Source organism: Candoia aspera, chromosome 4, assembly GCF_035149785.1.
Source record: "Candoia aspera isolate rCanAsp1 chromosome 4, rCanAsp1.hap2, whole genome shotgun sequence".
NCBI lineage: Eukaryota > Metazoa > Chordata > Lepidosauria > Squamata > Boidae > Candoia > Candoia aspera.
The window spans coordinates 81,260,563-81,286,286 of NC_086156.1; the positions used below are offsets into that span (position 1 = coordinate 81,260,563).

The following is a 25,724-nucleotide window of genomic DNA, read 5'->3' on the forward strand; positions in this document are numbered from 1 at the left end:
ATACTTTTGCATTTTGGCATAGGTCTAGTCCATACTAAAGGCGAACAGATATGCAGGTAGTGATCACTGGAGGCCAAATTCAGTTTTCCTTTCATTCATGAAACGTTGCTCCCACACAGTTGCAATGTTAACTTCATAGCCTAAAGTCTAGGTATACTGTTACTTTGTTCAAATGCAAACTGAAATTCTCAAAGATCAGTGTGTACCAATCTCAGTGCTATAGTCTACTGCATTTATTTACATGGATTCGTGGATCTCAAGCTTTGGCCCCACTAGAGTTCCTTATTAATTAGAAAGTTGCATTTATCTTGAAATATTCTAATATCATTTCCAGTATTTTTATTATAGAAACAATTTATATTATTATAAATATTTATAATTATAATTTTAATATTATAACATTATAAATATTACAGAAACATTTCTGTCCTGCCTTTAAGTCCTTAGACTCAGAAAATAGTAATTAAGGCAAAACATAAAATGAAATTAATGCCATCTTAATGCAGTCTTAGAGCGTAAATGTTTTTACAGAATACCTAAGATCCATCTTAATTAACATTGTAGCTGTTTTCTTGTGTTCTTTATAATATGTTGACTTCATGTTGACTTTGTTAAGTCAGCCAATATAGAATCCCAATGTCTGAGGACAAAAAATAGTTTCCTTTAATGCTTTCTAGAGATTTGATGCTTGACTGGATTTATTTTAGGGACTTTCTAGGTATGATTCAGGTACACCACCAGCATGGTGCTGGTTATGACCCATGGCATAGGGCCTGGTTGCTTGAGGGATCCTTCAATTAAACAGTGCCATCTATCAGGACCCTGGAAGTATGCCTTCTCAGTCATGGCACCTGCCCTCTGGGATGAGGTTCCCCTTGAGGTTTGGGTGGCATTATGGAGGCCCTTAAAGACGTGGCTGTTCTCCCAGGCTTTGGGCTAGTGCAGTTAGAGCCCCTTGCTGAGTATATGATATGCTAGTTGTTGCTGACTGAGTTTACCATCTTGTTTACTGTTTTATGTTCTAGTTTTGATTGTGTATTTGTTGCCTTGTTTTTATGCTGTGAGCTACCAGAGTCGATTGGAGTTGGGTGACATCTAAGTAAAAACAAACAAACATACATACATACATACATTTGGTATGTCTTTTCTAATATTTTCCTTTTCAAACAATACAGCAATTTAATTGACTTTGTTATAGCAATTTGCTTAATTGGAAAACAAGACACCATAGAGTACTTCATTTTGCTTGATAATACTGCTTTTTCACTTGAACATGCCATTTTGGAATCATAGGTGAAAACTGGCTTTAGCTTTGTAATAGAGGGTATTCTAATTCATCTTCAGATAGCTTAATCTCCAAGCCTCAGAATTCACCTCTGAAATAACCTATAAAACACTTAAATTAATTTGTTTCTGTGTTTATAAAAATCTATTCTATAAACAACACTGTCTGAAAGGCTGTTACATAGGATTTTTTTTTAAGCTGGAGATCACTACTTAGATATTTTTCACATGCCACCATGAATTCATGATCTGAGGACTGACTTTTAAACTAGATTAGTGAACAGAGATCTTGCTATCAGATTAAGCCAATACCACAGTTTCTTGAAATAGATCAGACCAAATTAATAGAGTATTTAATTTCAACAAATTAGAACTTCCTTTGGCTATGCAGTGGTAGCCACTGATAACCCAGTCCTAGCCATCATATTTCAGTTACAATACTGTGATATAATACGTGTGAAAGGTCCTCTGCACAAGCAAGCTGGGTACTCATTTTACTGACCTCGGAAGGCTGGGTCGATCTGAGCTGGCTACCCCAGAATCCAGCTTCCGCTGGGATCGAACCCAGGTCATGGGGAGAGTTTCAGTTCCAATGCTGCCACCTACCACTCTGTGCCACACAAGGCTCTATAATTTTCACTATAATACATTATAATACAGTATCATAAGAAAATGTAGTCTGTGACTGGGGCCAGTCTGTTGGGAGTAGCAGATAAAGATATGTAAGAATGGGGCAGTTGGGAAAATGGGGAGTGGGCAAAAAGATGTGGTTTGGCAAATTGTTAAAAAAGACTTGACAAACCTACTATGGACTGTGAGGACAAGGAATTAAGTTCTCTGGACATACTATCTTAATTAAAAATATTCTCAAACCTCTCACTGCTATTTTGGCCTTTTGTTCTTTACTCCAGCAAGAAGATAACAAAGTGCTGAAGCTAGTCCAGAAGAAATTCTGTGCCAGCGGACCATATAGTGGTAAGACGATGGCTAATAGCAGGAGCAAGCAGCGCACCATTTTGTACGTGACACCAACTATTCCAAGAAACAGCCCTTGCACTGTCAGTTTGTGCAGGCAGGTGTCCTTTTTAGGATTCAGATGTTTGAAATAATTTTACCAACAATTAAGTCTGAAATTTTAATTTTTCATTGTGTTTTTTTGTGTGTGTGCTTACATTTTGCACATTTTAATTAGAAAAGCTGCAAGCTCTTTAAAATAACTTTACATAATATTAATATTTCTTTGTATTCTTTGTTATATCTGTGTGAAAGGCAGTAGAAATACACTTCTGTGAAAAAGCGTTTGTCCCTTTTGGGGATTTCTGTATTTTTGTATATCTTTACAGTTAATGTTCTTATAGCTTCATGTGGGTCCTATTGATATTTAAAGACAGTAACACTGAACTTTGGGGTTCTTTTCATTTATTTATAAATAAAGCCTTCCAAAATATAATGTGCAAGTGTGAAAAAGTAATGGCTTCCCTTGTTCCCGCCAATACAATTAAATGAAGGGATAGTTTTGTGAATACTTAATTAAACAGTCAGGGCTGATTGGATCATCCCTGCCCTTTAGAAGTATCAAATGAATGAACCTTTTATTACAGCTCAAGACCAATTACAAAAGTTAGAGCAATTAAATACTACCTGAGAATACAACAAAATAACATTAATTAAATAAATTACCCACTTCTGTTGTCGGGTCTGAACATAGTGAAGCCTTATGGCTTAGGCCTAGAATTTAACAATCGCTTAAGTGATTTCAGGACACTTTTTTTTAAAAGGAAAAATTCTAAATATCATTGGACTGAATGCCTGGGCAGTCTATTTATTAAGGGTTGGATTAGTTGGAAGGCAATTTCTTATAAAATCTATACTTCAGAAAGATATGTTCTAAGGTTTCAATTTCACCAGAGGCACAGGGGCATCATCTCTGCAAAATGTGTCTGATTGTACTGTATCTACCACCCATGATTACAGAAGGAAGGGCATCGAACTGTGCTCTAGAGAAGGCCTGTGATACTGAGAAAATATAAATATAGTGCCTTTGAGTCAGTGTGGAGACTGCCTGCCTGGGCTAGTCCTGCAGTTTTCTTGGCAAGATTTCAGAAGTGGTTTGCCATTGTCTGCTTCTTAGGAATAAGAGAGAGTGACTGATCCAAGGTCACCCAACTGGCTTTGTGCCTAAGGCAAGGCTAGAACTCACAGTCTCCTGGTTTCTACGATAACTTGTATTTCTATTCTGTAGATTGCGGTTTCCTTGATTCATTGTAAAGTTGGTATAGCCTTGGCACAACTGGAGTTCCATATCTTCTAAGTGTTGTTTAATGGCCTTCTTTTGCTTTATCAAATATCATGGTTGAAAGGAAATAGGAGACATGCTCAAATGGAGCAGCTTGCTGGGTATAATTCTGGCCATTTGGATTGGAAGATGGCCCATGCTAAAACGAGCATGAGGCCTGTAGGATATAGATAAATTTTGAGCCAGTAAAATATAATTAATTGCCAAGCCCTAATTTCTGTGCTAGTTAGTCTGGCCACCAATCTGAGTATAGTATTAGGGACATTGCTTGAGGTAGAAAATATGGCTCTCAGAAAGTGTGGCGGGATTCTTTCCTATAAGTGAAAGTTTATACAGGGCTGCAGTTGCACACTGTAGAGAAGCTACACCACTATTTTCTCAGCAAATAATTTAGTATCTGTGGGTATAAAATACTCACCTTGATTCCTGAAGAACCTTAAAATGGTTGTGAAACTTCTCTGGGCTACAGCAGTGGCACTTTTCATGTATGCCATTTGGTGTCTAGAAGCTGGAAAAATTACCCCTAAGTACTTGAAACAGCTGATCTGTTCTGTTGGATGTTTACCTATGAACCATTTGTATTTTTGGTGGGGTATTATTAGAAGATATCATTATTTTGGTTTTTGAATAATTTATATAATAATTTATGCTGCTTGATTAAGTACACTAAGGACCCTTCTAAAGTTGACTTGGGTCAAGGAATCATCTGCATCATCTGCTTATAATAAAATAGGGAGATGTTTGTATGCTATTTGAGGGAGCATGTAGATCACAGTCTTTCAAACATTTAATTAAAGAGTTGTTAAAAAAGTGTGGAGCTCTCTAGAAATATTGTGAAATTTAGCTCTTCAAATCACAGTGAATTTCTCATCACATGGATTCTAGATCATGCCCTGCCCCAAAGAAATTTCTGTAGATCTCTGTAAAAAAAAATTAATGATGCCTATTTATTTTTATTTATTTATTACTCATATTTAGCCACCGCCCATCTCCCCCAGAAGAGGGACTCTGGGCGGTTTACAATAAAATCCCACATAAAACATAAACATTAAAATCACATAAAACAATTATAATAAAACACAATAAATAAATAAAATCCAAGAGAAATGTAAAATCCAGGCTGGTGGGAAGGACTCTAGGGTGCGAGCCATCCCCAAGAATGGCTATTCACGTTCCCGCCCCAGGCGAGATGGCAAAACCAGGTCTTCAGGGCCTTCCGGAAGGTCAGGAGAGAAGGGGCCTGCCTCACCTCCAGGGGCAAGATATTCCAGAGAGCGGGGGCCACCACAGAGAAGGCCTGCTTCCTGGACCCCGCCAAATGAAATTCTCTTATGGATGGGGTCCGTAACATGCCCTCTCTGGATGATCGGGTGGGGCGGGCCAATGTAATGGGGATGAGATGGTCCCTCAGGTAACCTGGCCCCGTGCCATGTAGGGCTTTAAAGGTAATAACCAACACCTTGAATTGGACCCGGAAGCAAACTGGCACCCAGTGCAGCTTGTGCAGCAACGGTGTTATATGTACCTACCTAGGTGCACCAAAAATAGCCCGTGCGGCTGCATTTTGGACCAGTTGAAGCTTCCGGATACTCTTCAGGGGTAGCCCCATGTAGAGCGCATTGCAGTAGTCTATATGGGAGATAACCAGGGTGTGAGTGACTGTTTGGAGGGCTTCACGATCCAGGAACGGGCGTAACTGGCGTACAACCCAAAGTTGCGCAAAGGCCCTCCTGGCCACGACTGCCACCTGCTCTTTGAGCAGGAGTTGTGAGTCCAGGAGAACCCCCAGATTACGCACTGAGTCTGTCTGGGGCAGTGCCACCCCATCCAGAACTAAAGATGACAGTTTCCCGGAAGATGAAGCCCCATCAACCCACAGCCACTCCGTCTTACCAGGGTTCAGTTGAAGCCTGTTGTTCCCCATCCAGACCCCCACAGCCCCCAGGCACCGAGAAAGGGCAGTCACTGCATCACTTACCTCACCCAGGATAGTGATGTATAATTGGGTATCATCAGCATACTGATGATACTTCATCCCATGGTGACGGATGATCTCACCCAGTGGTTTCATGTAGATGTTAAACAAGAGAGGAGAGAGAACCGAACCCTGCGGCACCCCACAATGGAGGGGTCGAGGGTCAGATCTCTCCTCTCCTATCACCACCGACTGGGACCGGCCCTGGAGGAAGGAGGTGAACCAGTGCAGAACTATGCCACCCACCCCCAACTCCCTGAGCCGTCCCAAAAGGATACCATGGTCAATGGTATCGAAAGCTGCTGAGAGGTCAAGGAGAGCAAGGATGGATGCACTGCCTCCATCCCGCTCCCACCAGAGATCATCCATAAGTGCGACCAATGCAGTTTCCGTCCCATATTTGCCTAAAAAAGGTTACAAAAGGGTATCTGAAGTTCTGGGGATAGTTTTGAAATGGAGAACATTTGGGACAATATTGAATCTTAACCAAGCTATCCATTTTGTAAAAAACGCTTCAAGAATGCAGCAGAATCCAGGAAGTCGCAAAGATCTCCAAAATAACATTCAGTGTGCTGTAGACCTCTCCTTGGCTAAAGCCGGTGTTTATGACTCCACTATTGGAAAAGCGATAAGAGGGGGAAAAGGGGGGGGATTCATGGGAGATGAATAATTGCTTGCTATAAGAAAAGCACCTGAATGATCCTCTGGAGTTCTAGAGAAATGTTCTATAGACAACTGAAACAAAAGTTGGGGGTTCCTGGGGACTTTATTTCTGGTAAAACCAAACATTACATACCACAATGAAACTTAAGTAACAATCAAACTTGGTGATGCTTTGCCACCTCAAGAAGTGGATGCCTTGGCTGTCACTGAAGGAAGCATAAATTCTGCTTTCTATCGGTATTCTGCAGGAGTGTATTAGACTATCCATAAGCAGAAACACAAGTGGTTCATGTAGCAAGGCAACAGTGTCAAACATACAAGCAAGTATGAATAAAAAAAAAAAATCAGTGTTTATAAAAACTAAACTCCATAGAAATATTGTGGCAGGACCAGAATAAGCAGTTCATGCTTGATACCCTCAAATGTTACTAATTTGAAGCTGTTCACTATGGTAGAATTAACCCAAAAAAGTGATATGAGAGATTAACCACCAATTACAGAAAGCAGTTACAGCAGCCAAAGGTATTGCAATCAGTTACTGAATCTAAGGGGTGATTACTTTTTCACACTGGTACATTCTTACTATTATTATTATTATTATTTATTAAATTTCTTTGCCGCCCATCTCACATATAATGACTCTGGTTGGCTTACAAATAGTAAGAATAGCAAATCACTAAAACAGTACCATATAAATACCTAAAAATATAAATACATATACAAAATATACAATATCCAATATAAAATACAAAATATAAAATTTCAGATGGGAAGATCTTAACCTTGACACCCTCACGGGGCCAACCACCCCCATGAATAACTGCCCCCCCTCCCATCCCAGGCCAGGCAGCATAACCAAGTTTTTATTATTTATTCCATGTTGGATGACTTTTTTAATGTAATAAATTAAACAAGCACTAAACATTGGTGTAGTTTGTTCACTCAGGTTCCCTTAATGTATCAGTAGGATACATATGAAGCTCTGGTTACATTCATTAGCAAGTTAAGCAAAAAGTCAGAAATTCTAAAAGGCATGAATACTTATTCACTGAGTAATAGATGTACATGAACAGCTAGTATTAACTAGATTTATTATTGCAGTCATTCAGTTTATTATTGCAGACATCTAGCGAAACTTCAGTGTTACGGTTCTTGTCAGACATGTAGTGGATAGAAAACTAAATGTTTAGTCATAGTCATAGAATTTAAAAGGGCCAAGGAGCCTTCTGGAGTAACATGTACTGGAAGACAGTGGCACCACCAGGATGCAGTTTCAGAATATTGTACCTGCAGTTGAGGAAAGGCATTGAGAGCAAATTACTTAGATGATTTGTACAAACAAGTTGAACCATAAGCTTCATGTGAAAGCACAAAGTGAAAAAGCAAACCAGTCATTTGCCAGTCTAGAATGTGGCTGGGTTTTAATTATTCATCAGATAATTAATCTGATGAAAAATAATGGCTTTTGATTAGAGTTCAAGTTTGAAGGCAGTTCGTTCAATTGATTTTTAGGGGACATTTATTGAAAAGGAAGGTCAACATATGCAATGTTTTGTTAGTAATTATGGTAACACCTGCTGTATCAAATGAAAAATGATGCATATTTTTATATGGAGATACCCCTTCTCTGCTCCAGTTGTGAGTACAACTGAAATAGCAGATACCCCTAAATTATTAGATTTTCATGGCTGTTCTAGAACATTATTCACTTGTTTTTTATTTTGTTTTTACTTATCTTTTCTTATTTGTTATAGAGAACAAGACTATTGGTTCATGTGAATATGTAAATATGTATGTTCAGTTATATAACAGATTTTATTTATAGGTAACTCTGTGAGTCACCCTAATATATAGTTTCATTAGATCTAGAAAGCAACTTCAGTGTTATCATAGTGTTTGCATAGAATTTAAGTTGTTAGATTATCAATTGTTTTAGTGAAAAGTATAGAACTTGAACAAATTTGTCTTTGCAGAATGATTGGATATCTACTTTACAAATGTGCTGGGTGAAAGCAGCTGTGGTTTTACTTCTATAAATCCTCAAATATGTTATTGGGGACTGGGCAGTGGACCATATCATGCCTTATTCTGTCAGGTGTCCTTCTCTTCTTTTATATAGGGGAAGATTACCCTCTGTGGATGATTCCCATTACCATTTGTACAAGTGATGACCCAACCCATGCCAAAATGCAAGTATTAATGGACAAGCCTGAGTTAACTTTAGTTTTGAAAGATGTGAAGCCAGAGCAATGGGTTAAGGTGAGTTGTTGTAAAAAGGGAGGTATTCCTCTCAAATTATATTTCTGATTGTTCAGCCTACTCTTACTCTTCCTGGTCAGCATCTTGATTAGTCAGGAGAGCAGAGCTGCATTTTTTTTCAGAGCTGCCTTGTTCTCCTAATGTAACACCACCAACAGCCCAAATACCAGGGCACTGGAATTGTTTCTTTCATATTCAATTTGCAGACAGAGGAGGATTTGTCAGGAGGATTTGACTTGCATATGTCTCCTGGTGTAAGCCTCCCATGTGAGTTTGTTTTGCCCATTATTAAATTGTTCAAATATTCCTATGATTTGTAGAAAACTGGGTGTAACAGTATGGTTGATATTTGTATTAGGAAAGATACCTAATGACCATGCATGATGGAGCTGATTTTGACTTGGTGATCCAGTTAAGGTTTCCTGTTTAACAAGTTTTTCAGTAGAAATGGCTTTCCATTGTGAATAGTTAACTGTGAGCATTCCTTACACATTTATTCATCTCTAAGTACTTAGACCCCTTGCTTCGTAACCGATCTTCTTTCAGTATTTGTTTACCAGAGTTAGGAAAAGGAAAACAATATTGGCACATTTGATAGGTAAGATAAGACGCTGGTCATAGCATTACTGAATGAAATGTCAATTGCAATCAAAATTGGAAGACTCCAGTTGTGAAGCTCATCATTACATTCCTTTCTCTTACCAGATGAGGTCACAAATAATTCTGGGAGGGTTGTAAAGAGGACATATTTCAGTATTTTCCGGTGCCCTCATGTGATAATTTCCTGGATTTAGGCTTAAGGCTCAGTTTTTCCCAGATCATTTTGAAACTTAAACCCTTACTGCATTGGCAAATCATAATCCCAGTACTCTGACTCACTTGTAAGTTTATCAGAGAAAATAAACACAAAAAATAATGTAACGTACAATACAACTTAAATAGTTCAATATTAGCAACTATCTATAGTTGCAAACCATATAGAGAGTCAGTAAAGGATGATGCCCAACTGTGGCCTAAAAGTTAATAGGCCATAAACAAGATTCTGTTAAAAATGAATAATTAAGTTGCAAATGATTCTCTTCATTTTAAAACAAGATAAAAGTGAGGCCACATGAGGGAGTTGCATTGCATCTTGGGTTTAGAGAGCCTCCTGATTTTGTCAAGGAAAAAGGAATAGTCTGACCTTAGTTTTGTAGGATATACATCCTTTTCCATAATCCTTGTCAATAATAAAAATGAGCCAGTTGTCAGCTTCATAACATAAGAACTTTCATTTTGCTTTTGTCTCTTGCTGAAACAACCCCTCCTTTGCCGAAGCTGTTGATAACAGAATGTGTTATATTATCGTTAGGCATTATTAAATCATGCCATGTTATTCTGTTCTCTATCTTTGGTTTAATGTGGATGCCATTGTGTTTTTTCTCTAATTGCTAACTGAATCCCACCTCCCAATGTTTTCAGCTAAACCTGGGAACTGTAGGATTTTATCGGACACAGTACAGTCCTGACATGCTGGAGGGTTTACTTCCAGCTATCCGTGATCTCTCCTTACTCCCCGTGGACAGACTAGGGCTGCAGAATGACCTCTTTTCCTTGGTAAGTGGATGTCTGTGTTTCCTTTTGCTAATCTTGTTTTCCCCTTCCCTTTTTTCTTGTCTCATTTTTCCTTCCAGGAATCGAACACTACATTTGGAGGCACAATATATTTTCAGTTAATGAACTTCATATATTTTTAGTTTATAAGAAAGCTCCGTAGTCCCAGTCTTAAACTCTTAGCTGTTTTTTAGTAAAATAGCTTCTGACCATGTCAGTAGCTTTAAATATTAAACATGTTGAAACATGAATAAATGACGTAAATGAAGTACCAGATGGAAATCCAAACCAACCCTAAGGAGCATTATATAAGATGAATAGAACTTTTTATTTACTTTGAAAAGTTGATTCCTGCTATTTCTACTATTTTTCATTATTTGATTCTTGGAAACTATCTTCTGATACCTCATATGACCAATGCTGGCGATTTTGTAACCATTGGTTGCTGTGCTAGTAACTTTTTATTTTTAAGAACAGGTATGGAATTCCACACCAAGTGCTAAACTGTGCCCTTGTTGAGTGTGGAATACACATGATCTTGTCACTGTTATAGATTCCTCACAACCCATGCTCTGTTGTTTTCAGTGATGTTTTGTAGTATCAGGATATTAAATTGAATGGCTTCCACAATGAGGATGTAAGTAATTTTTCTTTCTGTTTCATACTACCTTGATGAACAAGAGTAGATTGATTTTCAGGGCGGTTAATTTCAACTCAAAGTTTATTTGGCTTCTTCTTTAGAGGTGGTAGGTATTCTTCAATTGTTAATGCTTTAAAATTGGAAATGATAAAATATAGTGCAACACTGTTACCTTACTGCAGTGCTTCCCAGACCTGGATAAATTACCCAAAATAGGGTAAAAGTGGTTTTTCTTTGGGTAATAATACATGAACCCATTACCCAATCACAACAGAGATATTTAAATTGACTTAAAGTGTTTTACCTACATTGGGTAAAAAGGACTTTCTGATAAGCGGTTTGGGTAATGAAAGAAAAAGTTTGGGAAGCACTGCCTTAGTGACTTTTGAAGGATTTGGAGACATACAATACATTAATTTAATATAGAGTACCAGTCAATCAGTTTGAGCTTTTCAGTCACCCAAGGATTTGAATTGCTTTAAAGTTCAACAGGTAACCATTATCAGCTGCAGACATCCACAAATACACTAGATGTAAATGATTGGCAAGTAGTATTTTCAGAATTGTATACTTCTTCCCCTAGCTCACTTGCACTGAGGTTTTGAAACCATAGAAACAGCAAGATTCTTCTGTTGTTGGTTAGCACTTTCATATATGGTTTGGTCTGATAGATTAGAAGTTTCCAGCACTGTATTGACACCTGACTTACTAGTTTACCTCAACCCTACCTCTTACTAGACATACTGTAAATGACTCTATAACTGATAGCAAGGGCCCAACTATTCCTCCTACCCACACAATCTATATGAAGAAAGAGTCTAGATAGCTTTCTTTTTGGTAAGACTGAACATTTCATTTTGGCTTTGGATATGAGTGTAACTTATTTGTTTTTCTTCTCTCAGGCCCGAGCTGGAATTATTAGCACTGTAGAGGTTCTAAAAGTCATGGAAGCATTTGTGAATGAGCCCAACTATACCGTATGGAGCGACCTGAGCTGTAACCTGGGGATTCTCTCAACTCTCTTGTCCCACACAGACTTCTATGAAGAGATTCAGGCATTCATCCGTGATATCTTTTCACCAATAGGAGAAAAACTGGGCTGGGACCCCAAGCCTGGCGAGGGTATGAAGGTTTATGAATACTTTGACCTTTCTGTATTTTATTTTTAACTTACCCCTTTTTGTTGTCGGAGACTTAGACTTCTAAAATATTTAGGTATAGGAAGAAGGGACCAACTTTGATGGTTTCCTTTCAGAGACTGGTTTCTGAGGTCTGTTATGGATTTTTCTGCAGGTTTAGCTGGTCGAACTGCTGAGGGCCTGGTCTCTGCTTGGAATATGGCAGAAGACTCAGAATGAATAGAATCAATCAGAAGTAAGATTCCATTAGTAATCTTACCCTATGGCAGTTATTTCTTTCACCTTCATTTCATCTGTTCCAGCTGTGATATACAGATAGATTAGATACACTGGAAACATTTAGACTATAGTCCACTTGATTCTTCTAGATTTCTCAGCAGCATTAGTGCCATTAATTATGATGAATTAATTGTTGGATTAATTATTTAAGTTGGGCTTAAGAGGCGGAATGTTGTTCCCAGAGCAATAGTATCAGAACTGGTGGTGCTTTTTCACTTCTGTCTGAAATTGCTTGACCTGTTCAAGGGATGCAAGTAAAGACAAACTCTGGCAAACCTAAGTCAGGGATTCACAAGATTCTTACTATGAGAAGTCGGCAGCAAGCTATGTCCAAAGTTCAGAACAGCAGAGGCAAAACCAGAGATTTGAAGGAGTAGCCTTAAAGGTAATCAGGAGGGAAGCCAGAATTCAGAAATCCAGGTGAGAGGCTAGAGCAAGGTTTAGGATTCAGAAACACAAGGGAAACTGTTAACAGATGCTGTTTTCAGCAACTGTTTTCTGTTTAGCGCTTTTGTGCATAATTGAGGAAGGACTCTGCCTGAACTTAGTAGATACTTATTAGCCCCTAATGGGGCTTGATCTTCTGAGAAAAAAAATCCTGACTCCCAAATAAATCTTTACTCCTAAGAAGCTGGCCATGAAGGATTCCATTTCTGCACCATTCTAAAATTGCTCCACCAGCTAGAGATGATACCATTCTTGTGGGCTTGAAGGTTTTGAAGTCTACCCTGGATCGAGTATCTGGGTTGTAGGTTAGAAAGAAGATAGATTCTGTCCCTGGGTGGGTCTAAACTTTGAGCAAAAGGGTTCTCCTTGGCTCCACTTCCAAACCTCCTTTCTCCTCTTCATTTGATGAGGATTAATTCAAGAGAGTGATGACATTGCTGGAAATAGTCATCTGGGGCCTTGAGTTGAAGCATTATTAGTAGGTGTATGATATCTAGCTCTTCCATAAAGAATCTATAGAGTTCTTGGAATGTCTGAGTGAATGTGAGCAGGCTGAAATTTAATTCAGGCATCACTGAGCTACTGTCAGTTGCAAAACTAACTCCTCTGGATGGATATTCACAAGTACTCTTTGGTAAGTTTTCAGTTCCTTTAAAAAATACATGCACTTTACATTACTTGCATAAGCTGAATTAGTTGCAGGAGCCAAGAATGTTTTACCAGTTTAGACTGGTATGCAGTCTATGGCTCCATTTGGAGAAAGTGAACTTTGCTTTAGGTATCCATGTTCTAATGATATCTGGAATGGAATACTGTAATACATTTTATGTCAAGTGATCTTTAAAGATAAGACAGAAACTTCAGCTGGTTCAGATTGAGATGATCTGAGTGATGGGGTGTGACAAAATAAATGGACCTAGTGATTCTTATTTGTTACCCAATGGCAGTTTAGCATACATTTCCAAACCTAATTTAAGATGAAGCTGTTAATTTTTAATATCCTGTACAGTTTATAATCAAATTTGCTTTAAACCTTGTTCCTGTTTTAAAATTAGGAGTAGAGGATCCTCTTTTACTCACTTACAGTATCTATCTTAAAAGGAACCTTTTTTCATAGCAGATTCACACCTCTGGAACAGTTTGCTATCACAGATCCATTTCATTAGGCTTTTAGAAAAGGCCTAAAGCCCATGTACTTTGGGGGTTTTTCTTGTTGTTTGCATTTTATTGCACTATTATTAAGTTTTAGCTGTAGTTGACTTAAATTTTAGGGCTTTATGGGCTGGATGTTTACTAATATTCCTGATGTTGTTGATTTTAATTGTTGCTGTTTTATTATTGTATGGAGTAATATGTAAGCTGCCTTGAAAGGACTTTGTCATTAAGAGTGGACTTGAAATATTTTAAATAAATAAAATAAGTCCTCCAAACATTTACATAGATGACTGTCCCATAGAACTAAGACAGAACAATTTGTGTTGACATAGAACAACATACGTTGCGTGAGCAGGATTCCTCTCATGTTTGTTTTGCTTTTTTGATAGAGCTGTAAATGGTAAGAAATTGCATAAAGACTTTCAAAGATGTTTCAGAGAGTGAGAATCCATTGTACAAGAATAGTTTTGGACTGGGCTCAAATCCCTGATGAACCACTGACTAGGTAGCCTTCAGTCATTCATTCTCATTCATTCTTTAGATTGCTTAAGGATTTTTGGTGTTTACAATAGGAATTAAAGTGACATTGCAAAGCTGAAAAAATTATAGCTCTCAAAAGTAAATCTTGTCCATATAAAATGGCTACCCTCTAGAATAGCATCCCCCCAGAGAGCTGAATGGCTCCTACCCTGACCTCATTTAAAATGTTGTTAAAAGCATGGCTTTTTCCCTAGGTCTTGGGTTAGGGTAGGTGGCAAGCCTCTTACAAGATTATGAATGTTAGACTGGATGTGTTTTCTCTTCCAGAAGTGTGTAGTTCTGTCTCCTTTGTTATAAGTTTTATTTTTTAGTGTTGTAACCTACCCAGAGTTGTCATGGAATTGGGTGCTCTTATTTTGTTTGTGTGTGTCTGTGTGTACCTGCATGTGCATGCGTGTGCACACACACCCCCACACACTCATTCTGTATTTATCATATTTGCAGGTTATCCTGAGCTTTGTTCAGTATTAATTATGGTCAGGGGACCAACCTCACAATTCATTCACCTAGCAATTGTTCCTGGTTCCTCTGCTCTCACTACATTTTCCATTTTTCTTTCAACTTAAAAAAAAATGGAATGCCGGGATATGCAAAGGCCTGATAAGGATTAGAACCATTCTGTAGAGGAACAGAGGACAACTAGGGTCTACACCTGCCTCCTTTGTGATCCTGATTAACCTTTCAATATGCCCGTAGAATGCAAGGGAAAAAAAGAGCAGCAGAGATGGTGCTGCTTGAGTGACCCCACTTTATTGCAATACTAACATCCCTTCTTTAATCCTGGTAGAAAGTGCTGACTATTAGAAACCAGCAAATTCCAGGCACACTGGATTAACCAGAATCAAACAGTGATTATACAGATTGAAGTCTGATCTGTGATTTGAGATCACATGATTTGCTACATAAAATCACAATATGGCTTAGCATGTCATGGGATTGTGATCAGTGTATCAGATAAGCTTTTACAGCACAGTACAGTATATGCTGCACTTCAGTTGATAGTACCTCTCTATGACTTCAGGCATGTCCCTTCAGCTATATTAACTAACATCCTTTTCTTTGATGATTGAACCCAGATAAATTCTTTATGGAAATCATACTGTCTGGTGTTGAGGTCATCTTCCCTTATCAGTAGTGTTAGTAGTCACGGATTTCATATCGATGTCATGGAAAATATTTATGTTCTTTGCAGATCTGGCACCTAAACTTTTGATGCTGGCATTTAAGATTATTTTGAAGTTGAATAATAATGATAGTTGCTGAAAGAACGTTGCTGGGAGTATAGGAAGTAAAAGACTGAATATTTTATAGAACATTTCACAGACTTCAAGCTCAAGGTCTTGGGAGTCCGTTTCAGTTCAGATTCTGTGATCTCATAAATTCATACTATGTATGTATATATATATATAAAGCTTTTTAAAGCACAACTTTCTTATTTCTTATTGTTTTCCATCAGGTCATCTAGATGCACTTCTGAGAGGTTTAGTTTTGGGCAAGCTTGGAAAAGCTGGACATAAAGCAACATTAGAAGAAGCTCGGCGACGGTTTAAAGATCACGTGGAAGGGAAGCATATCCTGCCTGCTGATCTAAGAAGTTCTGTAGGTTGCTTTCAGACTTCTTGTTTTGCAGCAGTTATCTGAGTTTTTCACATAACCCTCTTGATTCAAATTCTGCCTTTCATACAGGGCTGAATTAACATGTAATTACCCTGCTTCAGGCTCTTTCCTGGTGATTAAACAGTAATGTCTTTTTAAGCAGTTTTCCATCAACTCTCCCAGTTTATAGCAGGAAATTTCCTTTCCTTAAGATGTTACAAGCATAAATTAACCTACTTACACTGGACAAATGCTAGTATAATAGTTGCATGTTTTTGTTTTAATTCCTTAGACCAGCTTGGAGTAGAGACAGGTTGTAGAGACTTTTGGAGGCTGAAATGTAAAGGGAAGGATGCTTTATGCTGAGTGATAGGAATACACTGACAGAAAGTAGCTTTCTTTACTTTAAAACAAATTTTCTTTCCAGGTATATGTAACTGTTTTGAAGCATGGTGACAGTATAACCTTAGATACTATGCTCAAGGTAAGTATGCTTTGTATTTCTGGGTATGTAAAAATCTATGGAGAATATACTTCATGTACGAATGAATGCTGTACCAATGTGCAAGATGCCCACAGATGTCTTGTCTTGCAATTTTAATACTGTAAGCCTTCCATTTGCTCTGTCCCATGTGAAGAACAATAGATAGCCTTAGTTACAGTTTTAGTTTTCAGTTTTAAATGTTACTAATTTCAGTGGAAGAGATTTAAAATTATGCTTAGATCCCTCTCATTGCAATGGAATAGATTTAAAATACTAGTTCATATTTTTAAGTTTCCCTCCCTCATCCCTCTCTCTCTTTCTCAGATTTAGCCTTGTTATTTGTTCTTCAGAATGGGGAAAAGATCAGTTATATAAATTAAATAAGGCTTGCTTAATGATATACCCCACCAAAAGCCACAGGATATATTTGTCACATATGTTATTGAAATTTTAAAACAAATTGGCCATTGTGACAAAGGAACCTATGGCCTTTCAGATGGTACTGGACTCCCAGCTTCATTTAGCCTAATGAGAATTGTAGCTCAACAGTATCTGAAAGATGGCATGATCTCCATCTCTCATCTAATGAACATTTTTCTGCCAGTAATTTGAATTTGATACCCTTTGAAACAGTGTTACCATTGGAAATTATAGGTGACTTAAGTGAAACCCATGCCATCGAGAAATTGCTTTCGACTGCTGTGGCTGTTGACTACTCGCATTTTCATTTTCAAAATATTTTCTTTTAAATATGTTCCCCACTTCCCAATATGCACCTCGTCTTCCTCCCAGTGTCCTACTGCTGATGGTGATTTCCAATGTCAGAGGTGATGAGACGGGCAAGAACCAAATTGCTTGCTTTCCTACCAGTGAGGAAAAAGGACTGAGCCACTCTTTGAAGGCTGCGTATCAGGAGCCCTCTTGCAGATTTTAGGCTGCAGATTGCCCATCTTTGCATCACAACTTTCACAGTTTTTTGCCTATCATATTGTACTGTCTGCAATTTTTGTTTCACGTTATTTTTTTTAAACATGTTTCGGTTTAACAAGCTAGTTGCTTTCCACATTTATTCATGGGAGAAAGATGTGTCCCTACAACAGAGTAACTTTTCTTGACTTGTGGTTGTACTAAGCTCTGCAGAAAAGTATCAACCTATGTGGCATATTTAAATAGCACAATTCAGAATAAATGTCATTAGTGAAATAAATGTAGGTGATTTGGAAATGACTCCCATAGCCATTGTATAGAGCTAATATGCCATCTAGTGGTTCTGCTGTAAAATAAATCTTGCAAGTACAGTACCTGTAAATGTGGCCTCATTTTGACCCTCCACTAAACTAAGTGGCAAATATTCCTTTGTGGATTACTCATTGGCCATATGCCCAGAAGCTGAGCAGGTTTCTAATTTAGTTTCTCTGGTCCTAGTTTAGAACAGAATATGACAGGGAAGAAGTCTAATATCACTTGCTGTTGTTGTTTTGTTTTCTGCAGCTCCACAAGCAAGCTGATATGCAGGAAGAGAAGAACAGAATAGAACGTGTACTTGGTGCAATATCTCAGCCAGAGTTAATACAGAAAGTTCTTACTTTTGCACTTTCAGTGAGTAAGATGCCACATACTAAGTTTATATCCTGTGAACTGGAAACATCACAAGAATGGAATTGGGAATTTAGTACCATTTTCAGCATCCTGAGAATATTGCTTTTCTTTCCCTTTCTTTCCTTAAATATATATTCCTTAGAGTTCATATAGCAGAGCTTGATATCCAAGAAACTAAAGATACATTGAATAGCAATTGGTGTTGCAGTTGCTCATTGTAGTTCCTTGGTCCTACCTGCAAGCTAGCAGGACCAAAATAAATTATGCAGAGTAAGCTTGATACATGAGGTGGATGAGACACAATAACTGAAGTGAGTTGTAAAAACATAGTAGCTGCTCTGGTTTCCTTCAGAATTGAATTGCACACTAACTACATTTTCATATCTTCATCTAAAGCTCTGAGAGCTAATAGCTCATTTCAGTAAAATAAATTCACATGCTTGAAGGAAGTTTGTACAAATAGCAGTTAGCTTACTGCTGAATATGTTACTCAGTTTTATTTATGCATGACTAAGAATAGTGTGAAAGATTAATCAATACTTTTTTCCTCTGAGTTTTTGAAAGAGAGAGATTTGAGTTAACTATGCAGTGAAATCTTCAAAAAATGGGGCAGGATGGTTTTGTCAGAAGAAAATTTGACAATTCTGCCTTCTCAATACAGGTTTAAATAATATCAATTATACCTTCAGTGGAATGATAGATCATCACTGAAAAATGAAGTATTTTCTGGTAAAATTATTGCAGGACTATGACAATGTTATTAGAAAAAAATAGATACAAACAATTATTGAAAGTAGTCAATATGTAATTCAGTACTGCATGCCTTATAGAGCAATACTGGATAGAATCAAATATAATGGGCATGATATTCCTTTCCTTCAATTTTTAACATGTAGTTGTAGAAATGTTGCATGTCATGTTATCATGACATTATCCTCCTTCCCTCCAGTTCTGCTCGAAGAATTGGCTATTTATATTGAGGGAGGTGTATAGAATTATTGGCTATTTATATTGAGGTAGGTGAGCAGGTAGAAAATTTGCAAAGTGATGGTGATGACATCATGTTCTTCTACATATTAAGGAAAATGTAATACAGGAGGGCAACACAGTTTTAGCAGAATTGTTTTTTCAGTCAATCCACTTTCGATTTACTGTGTACAAATCCTTCTCTTTGGCTGTTGAAAGTTGAAAAAAATATAATAGCTCAATAGAACTCATCTAAAGTTGTTCTGGCTTTCTCCCATCTAAGTATGTATGGGTAATTGTTGTCCTAAACTAGTGATTTTCATACCCAAAGCTTATAAGGCTTACCTGAAAGAGATCAGTAATAGTGGTCAAGCTTCCATGAAAGATAGCTCATTCATCACATATTACTGATTGTTCTGGCGGTACATAATCTTTGTAGACAATGTTCTAATGCACAACGGTGTGGTAGTGAAGCGCAATTGTACTAGCCTGAACTGAAACAAAGTCCCGGAAGATTTCCTGACATTCTTTGCAGCATAAAGAAGGAGACAATTCTTAGTTACTGAATGTGATGCCAATAGGCAAGGGCTAACTCTATCTGTTGCTTATTTCTTAAGAATAAGAAATCTTAAGGTAGGGCTTAAGATTTCTTCCTGGCCTATGGAGAAAACCCCTAGCTTTCAGTCTTTAGCACTGCCTTTTAAGAGAAACAGCGGCTTTTCTCTTGGTTCCAGCTTAGTGCCAAAATGATTTCCCAGAGGAAGGATTGAAGGCTTGGAAAGAGCATGGAGGATTTAGCATCAGCAGCACAAACTCTGTGTGCATGATAAGGGGAACTCTGCCAATCATCGGATTGATGAATTGCTACCCCAAAAGCAGGCTTGATCAGCTGATGGATCTGAGACCATCCCCCTCTCTTAAGTAGAACTAGGGAGCAATGGCTTCCATAGGCACTGGAGCAGAGGAAAGAGGCCATCATCGAGCCCTTCATAGTGTGGCTGAATCTTTCTGTGGATTAAGCACTGGGCAGCATCAACTGCAGCAGCCCATTGGCAGCCTTTTTCCTTCATGAAAGGCCAGCTGCAGTAGCCTTCTGGCAGTCAAACCAGGACTAGGCCGCACCAGCAGCAGCAACCCTTCAATAGCCAGGATTGTCATAGTGGCCAGAAAAGATGCTGCAACAGCACTCAAGCTGTTGATGCTATAATGAGTACACAAGTTGGATCTTCCTTTTCTCCATTATTAGAATAGTGATGGGAAAACCAAGAGGCACTGAACTGGGTGGTATGACAGGGGATTGTGGGATGATCCCTGATAGAAGAGGAGAGATGTAAAAAAAAAACTTAACAAGACCTGACATACTAGTTCAATGCCCTGAAGAGACAGACCCCAGTTTTGTCCACTATGCTCATACAGACATGGGAATTCCAGCTATACTACACCTCATTTCCCAAAATGAGGCAGCTCCAAAACTCAGTGATGTACAATACTAAACTAGCTCATAGGTAACCGAAACAGTTCCAAAGCAAGCAAGAAGAGAGGGAAACCAGTTATATTACTCCCAGAAGCTCAGCGTCAACCGACTTAGGATCCTCTTCATGTTCATATGAGAAAGAAAAAAGAATAAGACTACCTAAGGGAATAAGAAAAAAAAGATGCAGAAAGAAGGAGTCCTGGCTAGGCAGCATCAGAGAAAAAGAGAAGGGCCAAAAGATCCTCAATTTTAACACACAAAGTGATGAGGAGAAATCATTGTATCCTGTGAGGAAGCAAAGGAGACAGATGGAATATCTGAGACCTATTCCTTGTAGAAAATTGCCTTTTCTGTTAGTTTCATACAATCTGTGCCTTCATATCAGGCATTGTTCAATGCTGATTTATTTCCAGTGATATTCCATAAATCAGCTAAAATGTTTACCCAGAACTAGGTCTCAGCAGCTCTACAGTGGGATACAATACGGTTCAAGTTGTTCACATGCTTCTGAATGCACTATATATAGAATGCTTCTAGGTGCTTTGATGCCAGCAGGAGGATAATTTCATGGTGAATTTCAGTAAGAGGTGCTTCACATCCTCAAAGCAGATCCTACATATGGGAGTCACCATCAACACAATGGAAACAAAACTTTCTCTTTCAGGAGTGCAACTTTGAGCTTAAAAAGTCTAGGACAGAGACCCTAGTATCCAGATGGTCAATCCTCATGACACTAGCAAGAGTACAGGGGATGATGGTCGTGGTTGTAGTCTTAATACCATGGGCCTCTTTCTAGATCACTGCAAGATCATAAGAGTGCCAAGCAAGGTGGCCCAACCTTTGCATTGGTGGCTGATCCCAGCAAATCTCGCATTCCATGAGCTGATCAAGAATCAAGTAATTACAGACATCAGATTGGTGGAATGAGGAGCCCATTTCCGAAACAGTTCAGTGCAGGAATTGTGGTCCAGTCACTAATTGTCATTCTACTGCCTGGAGCTGAGGACAATGTAGCCAGCTCTGAAACCACATTTTCACATTTTTGAATAGGTGTTCAGGGTAGAAACAGATCAAGGGCCTTCAGAAAGAGGCCATGCAAGTAATTACTAGGGCAGAGAAACACATACCAGCAGAATACATAAAGGAATCACTGAATCACTGTGAGATGTCAACAAGATGGTAATCCTCCTCAGACAGTGGACCATAGACATCCAAGATGCTTCTTTTGTTGACATTTCAAGTCAACAGAGCAGAGGGGGTTGATGCTCTGATAGTACCATGGCTACAAGGATTGCTCTATACTTTCCACCAACTTTAGTACTATCCAGAGTGATGGACAAGTGAAGATAATCAAGGCATCAGTGATTTTATTTGCTCAATTCCAGCCTGGGAGATCATGGTTTTTTACTCTAGTGGAGATGAGCAAAGAGCCCATGTGATTAACTGAAATGCCTAGACATTCTGACTCAAGGTCTAGTTCTACACCTAGACTCGGGCTGGTTACAACTTTGCTCTTAGAAATTAAATGGGAACATTTCTTGAGTTTTGGGCTTTCACCACTGACAGTAGAAACCATATAGGTGTCTAAATGCCCAGCCGCCACCACTGTCTATCAGCTGATTTGAAGAGTGGTGTAAAAGACAGAGATTTGTGGCAGCATCAGCAGATGTCCCTGAAATATTGGAATTTCTGCAAGCAGTTGTGGAGAGGAGATTAAGAGCAAAATCACTATATGGACTGGCAACTGCCTTGGGCTCTGACCCTCTGAATAGGAAAGGGGCATCCCTTTCTGGTCACTCTCAGATGCATTCCTTCCTCAGAGGCACATGTCTTTGTACTCCTGGTCATCCTCTATTTCCCATTGTGGGATTTGTCGTTGGTTTTTAGGACTTTTGCAACAGGTATTCTCTCTGTAAGAGGGGACCTCTTTTTATTCCAACAAGACAAGGTGGTGATAAGGCCAGATACTTATTTCATACCCAAGGTCAATTCTAAATTTTACTGAGCACCAGAGTTGGTGGTCTCCCAATCTCTGGCTAGAGTTGGACCATTCCCACCCTGGAGAACAAACCTGGTACTAATTATATATGTGCAGTGTGCTAAGAATATACCTCAAATGTACTCTAGTGGGGTGGAAGACTGATAACTTGTCTCCTACGAAAGAGGAAAGCCTGGGATGACAAGTAACAAGATCCACCATAGCAGCTTGGCATACTTAGCAAGAAGCAGCCCTCTTCTAGTGTCACTGCTCACTCTTTCAGAGGTTCAGCTGCATCAATAGCTCTGACATGGGGCTTCCACTAATAGAAACTAATAGGATGGCAATCTGGGCAGAATCAGCTATGTTAAGCATTATCAGATAGACAAGTTTACTTCTGTAGAGGCAGCCTTCAGGTCCATGGTACTACCGAAGATTGCTTTATTTTCTGCCTTCCTCTGTGGGAATGCTTCTGAATCATTAACTGCTGTACCATGTTTGCCAATTGTTATACATTGTTCTTCCATTTTCCTGTGTCTCTTGCTAGTGGCAAAGATTTTTTTGTTGTTGTTGCTGTTACAATGAATTACTCAAAGAATTTCAACCTTACAAGCTGAAGTTGGTGCATGTTACTGAAAGGAAGGGATGTCCTCTGAAACTGGTATAAATCTTAATCTCTGTCTTCTGGCTAGAAGAAGTAGAATTAATCCTTCTTTATCAAATCCATTTTATTGGTCAGTAAGGTACTCCATGGCAAGTCCAGCTACTGATCATTATGGAACAAGTTCCATGAAGCTACAAAGCCTGAAATCTTCTACTCTAAATCATTAAAGCATGTCTGATGGATGCAAAAACTTACAAAATAAAGGCATCTCTTGAGTGAATATGTGTGAAATTTATTTTATATATTCAAACCAAATATTCTTATTCCATTTGCAGGAAGAGGTACGTCCCCAAGACACAGTATCTGTCATTGGTGGAGTTGCAGGAGGCAGCAAGCAGGGCAGAAAGGCTGCCTGGAAGTTCGTCAGAGACAACTGGGAAGAACTATACAATCGCTACCAGGGGGGGTTCTTAATATCCAGGCTAATAAAGGTGTGCACAAAAAGTCTTGGCTATGGCAGCATTGAAACAATAAAACTTTTTTAAAAATCCATACCTAATTGATCATGCTCTCTGCTTGTTTTTTCAGCTATCAGTCGATGGATTTGCAATTGACAAAATGGCTGCAGAAGTTAAGGTAAAACTGTTTGATCAATATCTTTGCTGCTGCCTTTCAGGTTTACATGCCAGTGATTGGAATGATTCTTTCCTTTTCCTCTGTTGGACCATCCTCACTGAAAGGGGGAATTGGAGTGAGGGTGTTCTAGACCCTAACACTCCAGCACTGTGTTCTCTGACTCAGCACATTTTTGTCCCATCAGTCTACAGAATTTCTAGATGGATCACATTTAGTGGGCAATTAAGTCAAAGAGTATCAATTGATTGTTGGTGTTGTTCCAAAATAGTTTCTGGACTAAACACCTAAGTAAGTAGCTATAGAAATTAGCCATGCTTATTAACTTTTGTTTTCCTATTGTATAAGTCCAGTAAATTCAGTTTTTCCAAGAATAAGCTGTAAGGACAGACAATCTGATAGCTTTAGGTGCTTATTCTATAATCTATAATTCTATAATTTCTGTTATCCCTGACCAGACTAGCCAGGATGTATGGGAGTTGTAGTCCAAAATATCAGATGGTTACCAGGTTATTTAATCAGCTAGAAGGCTGGTATACCCCATAAAGTTTGAGGTCATAAATCATTGTCAAATTACTGGATTATATAGACTTCCTGCTGCCATGATTGCTGTGGGATTTAACCACATGTCTAACAGTTTGCAAGAAAGAGGACATATGGAAACTTGGTTTGGATTAAAATCAGAAAAAAGTGGCAGTTGGAGAGAGGATAAAGATCAGAGGCTTGGTAAACTTCATCGGTGGAGAGTCGCTGAGAATCAAGCAGCATACAAGTTTAATTTATTATTATTACTGTTACTATTATGCTGAGTGAGCTTTATAAACTCTGCAGCGATATATGTTTCAAGGAATATTTTTTATGATAACGTAGATCGATTTTGCTAACTGACTGACTGTTTCTGTAATAATTTTAAATGTAAGTGATAAGTTCCCCATCCCTGTCCTAAAATCATGAAGTTACTGAACTACAGCTACTAGCGTTCCTGCAGTGTGGCCAGTGATGAAGGATGCTGCAACTTGTTATTTAGGAATATCTGGAGGACAAAGTATCCAAAGTACACTTTGCCTCAAAATGTAGCTGTATGAGATTCAGTGTAATTATTAAACTATTATTTCATATTCTGTATGTAAACTGGGCACTTGGAGAAGTAGAAATGGAGTTTATGGGGTTTTTTTTAAGTAGAATAATACATAGCTTTCCTGGGACTATAGAGGAACATATTAAAGTGAAACCTCATTTTACTGGAGCTTTATGCAATGGACACTTCACCTTATTTGCATAATGATGCCATTATGCAAATGATCCAAATGACCATTTGAATGAATTGTGTCATGCATATGGTATAAAATGACACAAGTAATATAATACCCATCATTTATATGTTCTTGTATGTATATTTTGATTCCTAACTGTAAGCCACCCAGAGTCGTTTGAGAGTTGGGTAACCTATAAATAAAAGAAAAATAAATAATTTATGTGATGATATAATCACATAAATGATCTAAATCTCCACAGTGCTCTATTTCCCAGTCAGTGGACATACCTGAATAATGGACACCCTCTCCTTCCAATTAATCTGTTAAAACATGGTATCATGGAACTGAAAAAGAAGAATGCAGTGTAATACAGAATATGCACAGTTGGGTGATTCAGGAATGGAATGCTTTGGAGAACTTGTTCCCCCTCCAGACTGTGCTGTTCTGTGCATGGTTCAGCACTTTTCAGAAATAAATTCCCCAAACTTGTTTGAGATGTCTGCTTCTGGTTCAGGGAATTTGTTTCTGCAAACCAGCAAAGTACCCCAGAATGGCATGGTCTGGAGGGGTTCAGTATGATCTTGTGACATTCTCAAGAACATTCTGTTCCCAAATTGCTGGATCCTGCACAGCCTTGCAGTGTATGGTCATGTGAAAAAGTAAGTACACCCCACTGATTTTTTTTACTTTTTCAACTTATTTCAACTTACAGATATTTTATCTTCATTTCAACAGTATTGATAGATAAAGGGGATATAATATAACAAATATCATGCACCATTTACATTTTGTAGTCTATTTTAAAAGATTGCAAAACAATTGAATATCAGTCATTACACTGGGACAATTTCAAACAACTGCCAA

The 25,724-nt window shown here is 38.4% G+C and overlaps 1 protein-coding gene across 2 annotated transcripts in view; it reads left to right on the plus strand.

The window, feature by feature from the left end:
- The window catches only part of NPEPPS (aminopeptidase puromycin sensitive), a 107,384-nt gene that overhangs the window by 78,890 nt on the left and 2,770 nt on the right, over positions 1–25,724 (plus strand). Inside the window, exons 14-22 of one of the 2 annotated variants that reach the window (XM_063300751.1) lie at positions 2,196–2,259; positions 8,338–8,477; positions 9,939–10,073; positions 11,613–11,832; positions 15,727–15,869; positions 16,294–16,350; positions 17,842–17,949; positions 23,307–23,462; positions 23,560–23,607. In XM_063300751.1, the coding sequence (XP_063156821.1) occupies positions 2,196–2,259; positions 8,338–8,477; positions 9,939–10,073; positions 11,613–11,832; positions 15,727–15,869; positions 16,294–16,350; positions 17,842–17,949; positions 23,307–23,462; positions 23,560–23,607 (1,071 nt within the window). The remainder of the gene's footprint in view (positions 1–2,195; positions 2,260–8,337; positions 8,478–9,938; positions 10,074–11,612; positions 11,833–15,726; positions 15,870–16,293; positions 16,351–17,841; positions 17,950–23,306; positions 23,463–23,559; positions 23,608–25,724) is intronic. The other variant, XM_063300752.1, reaches the window with a different exon arrangement.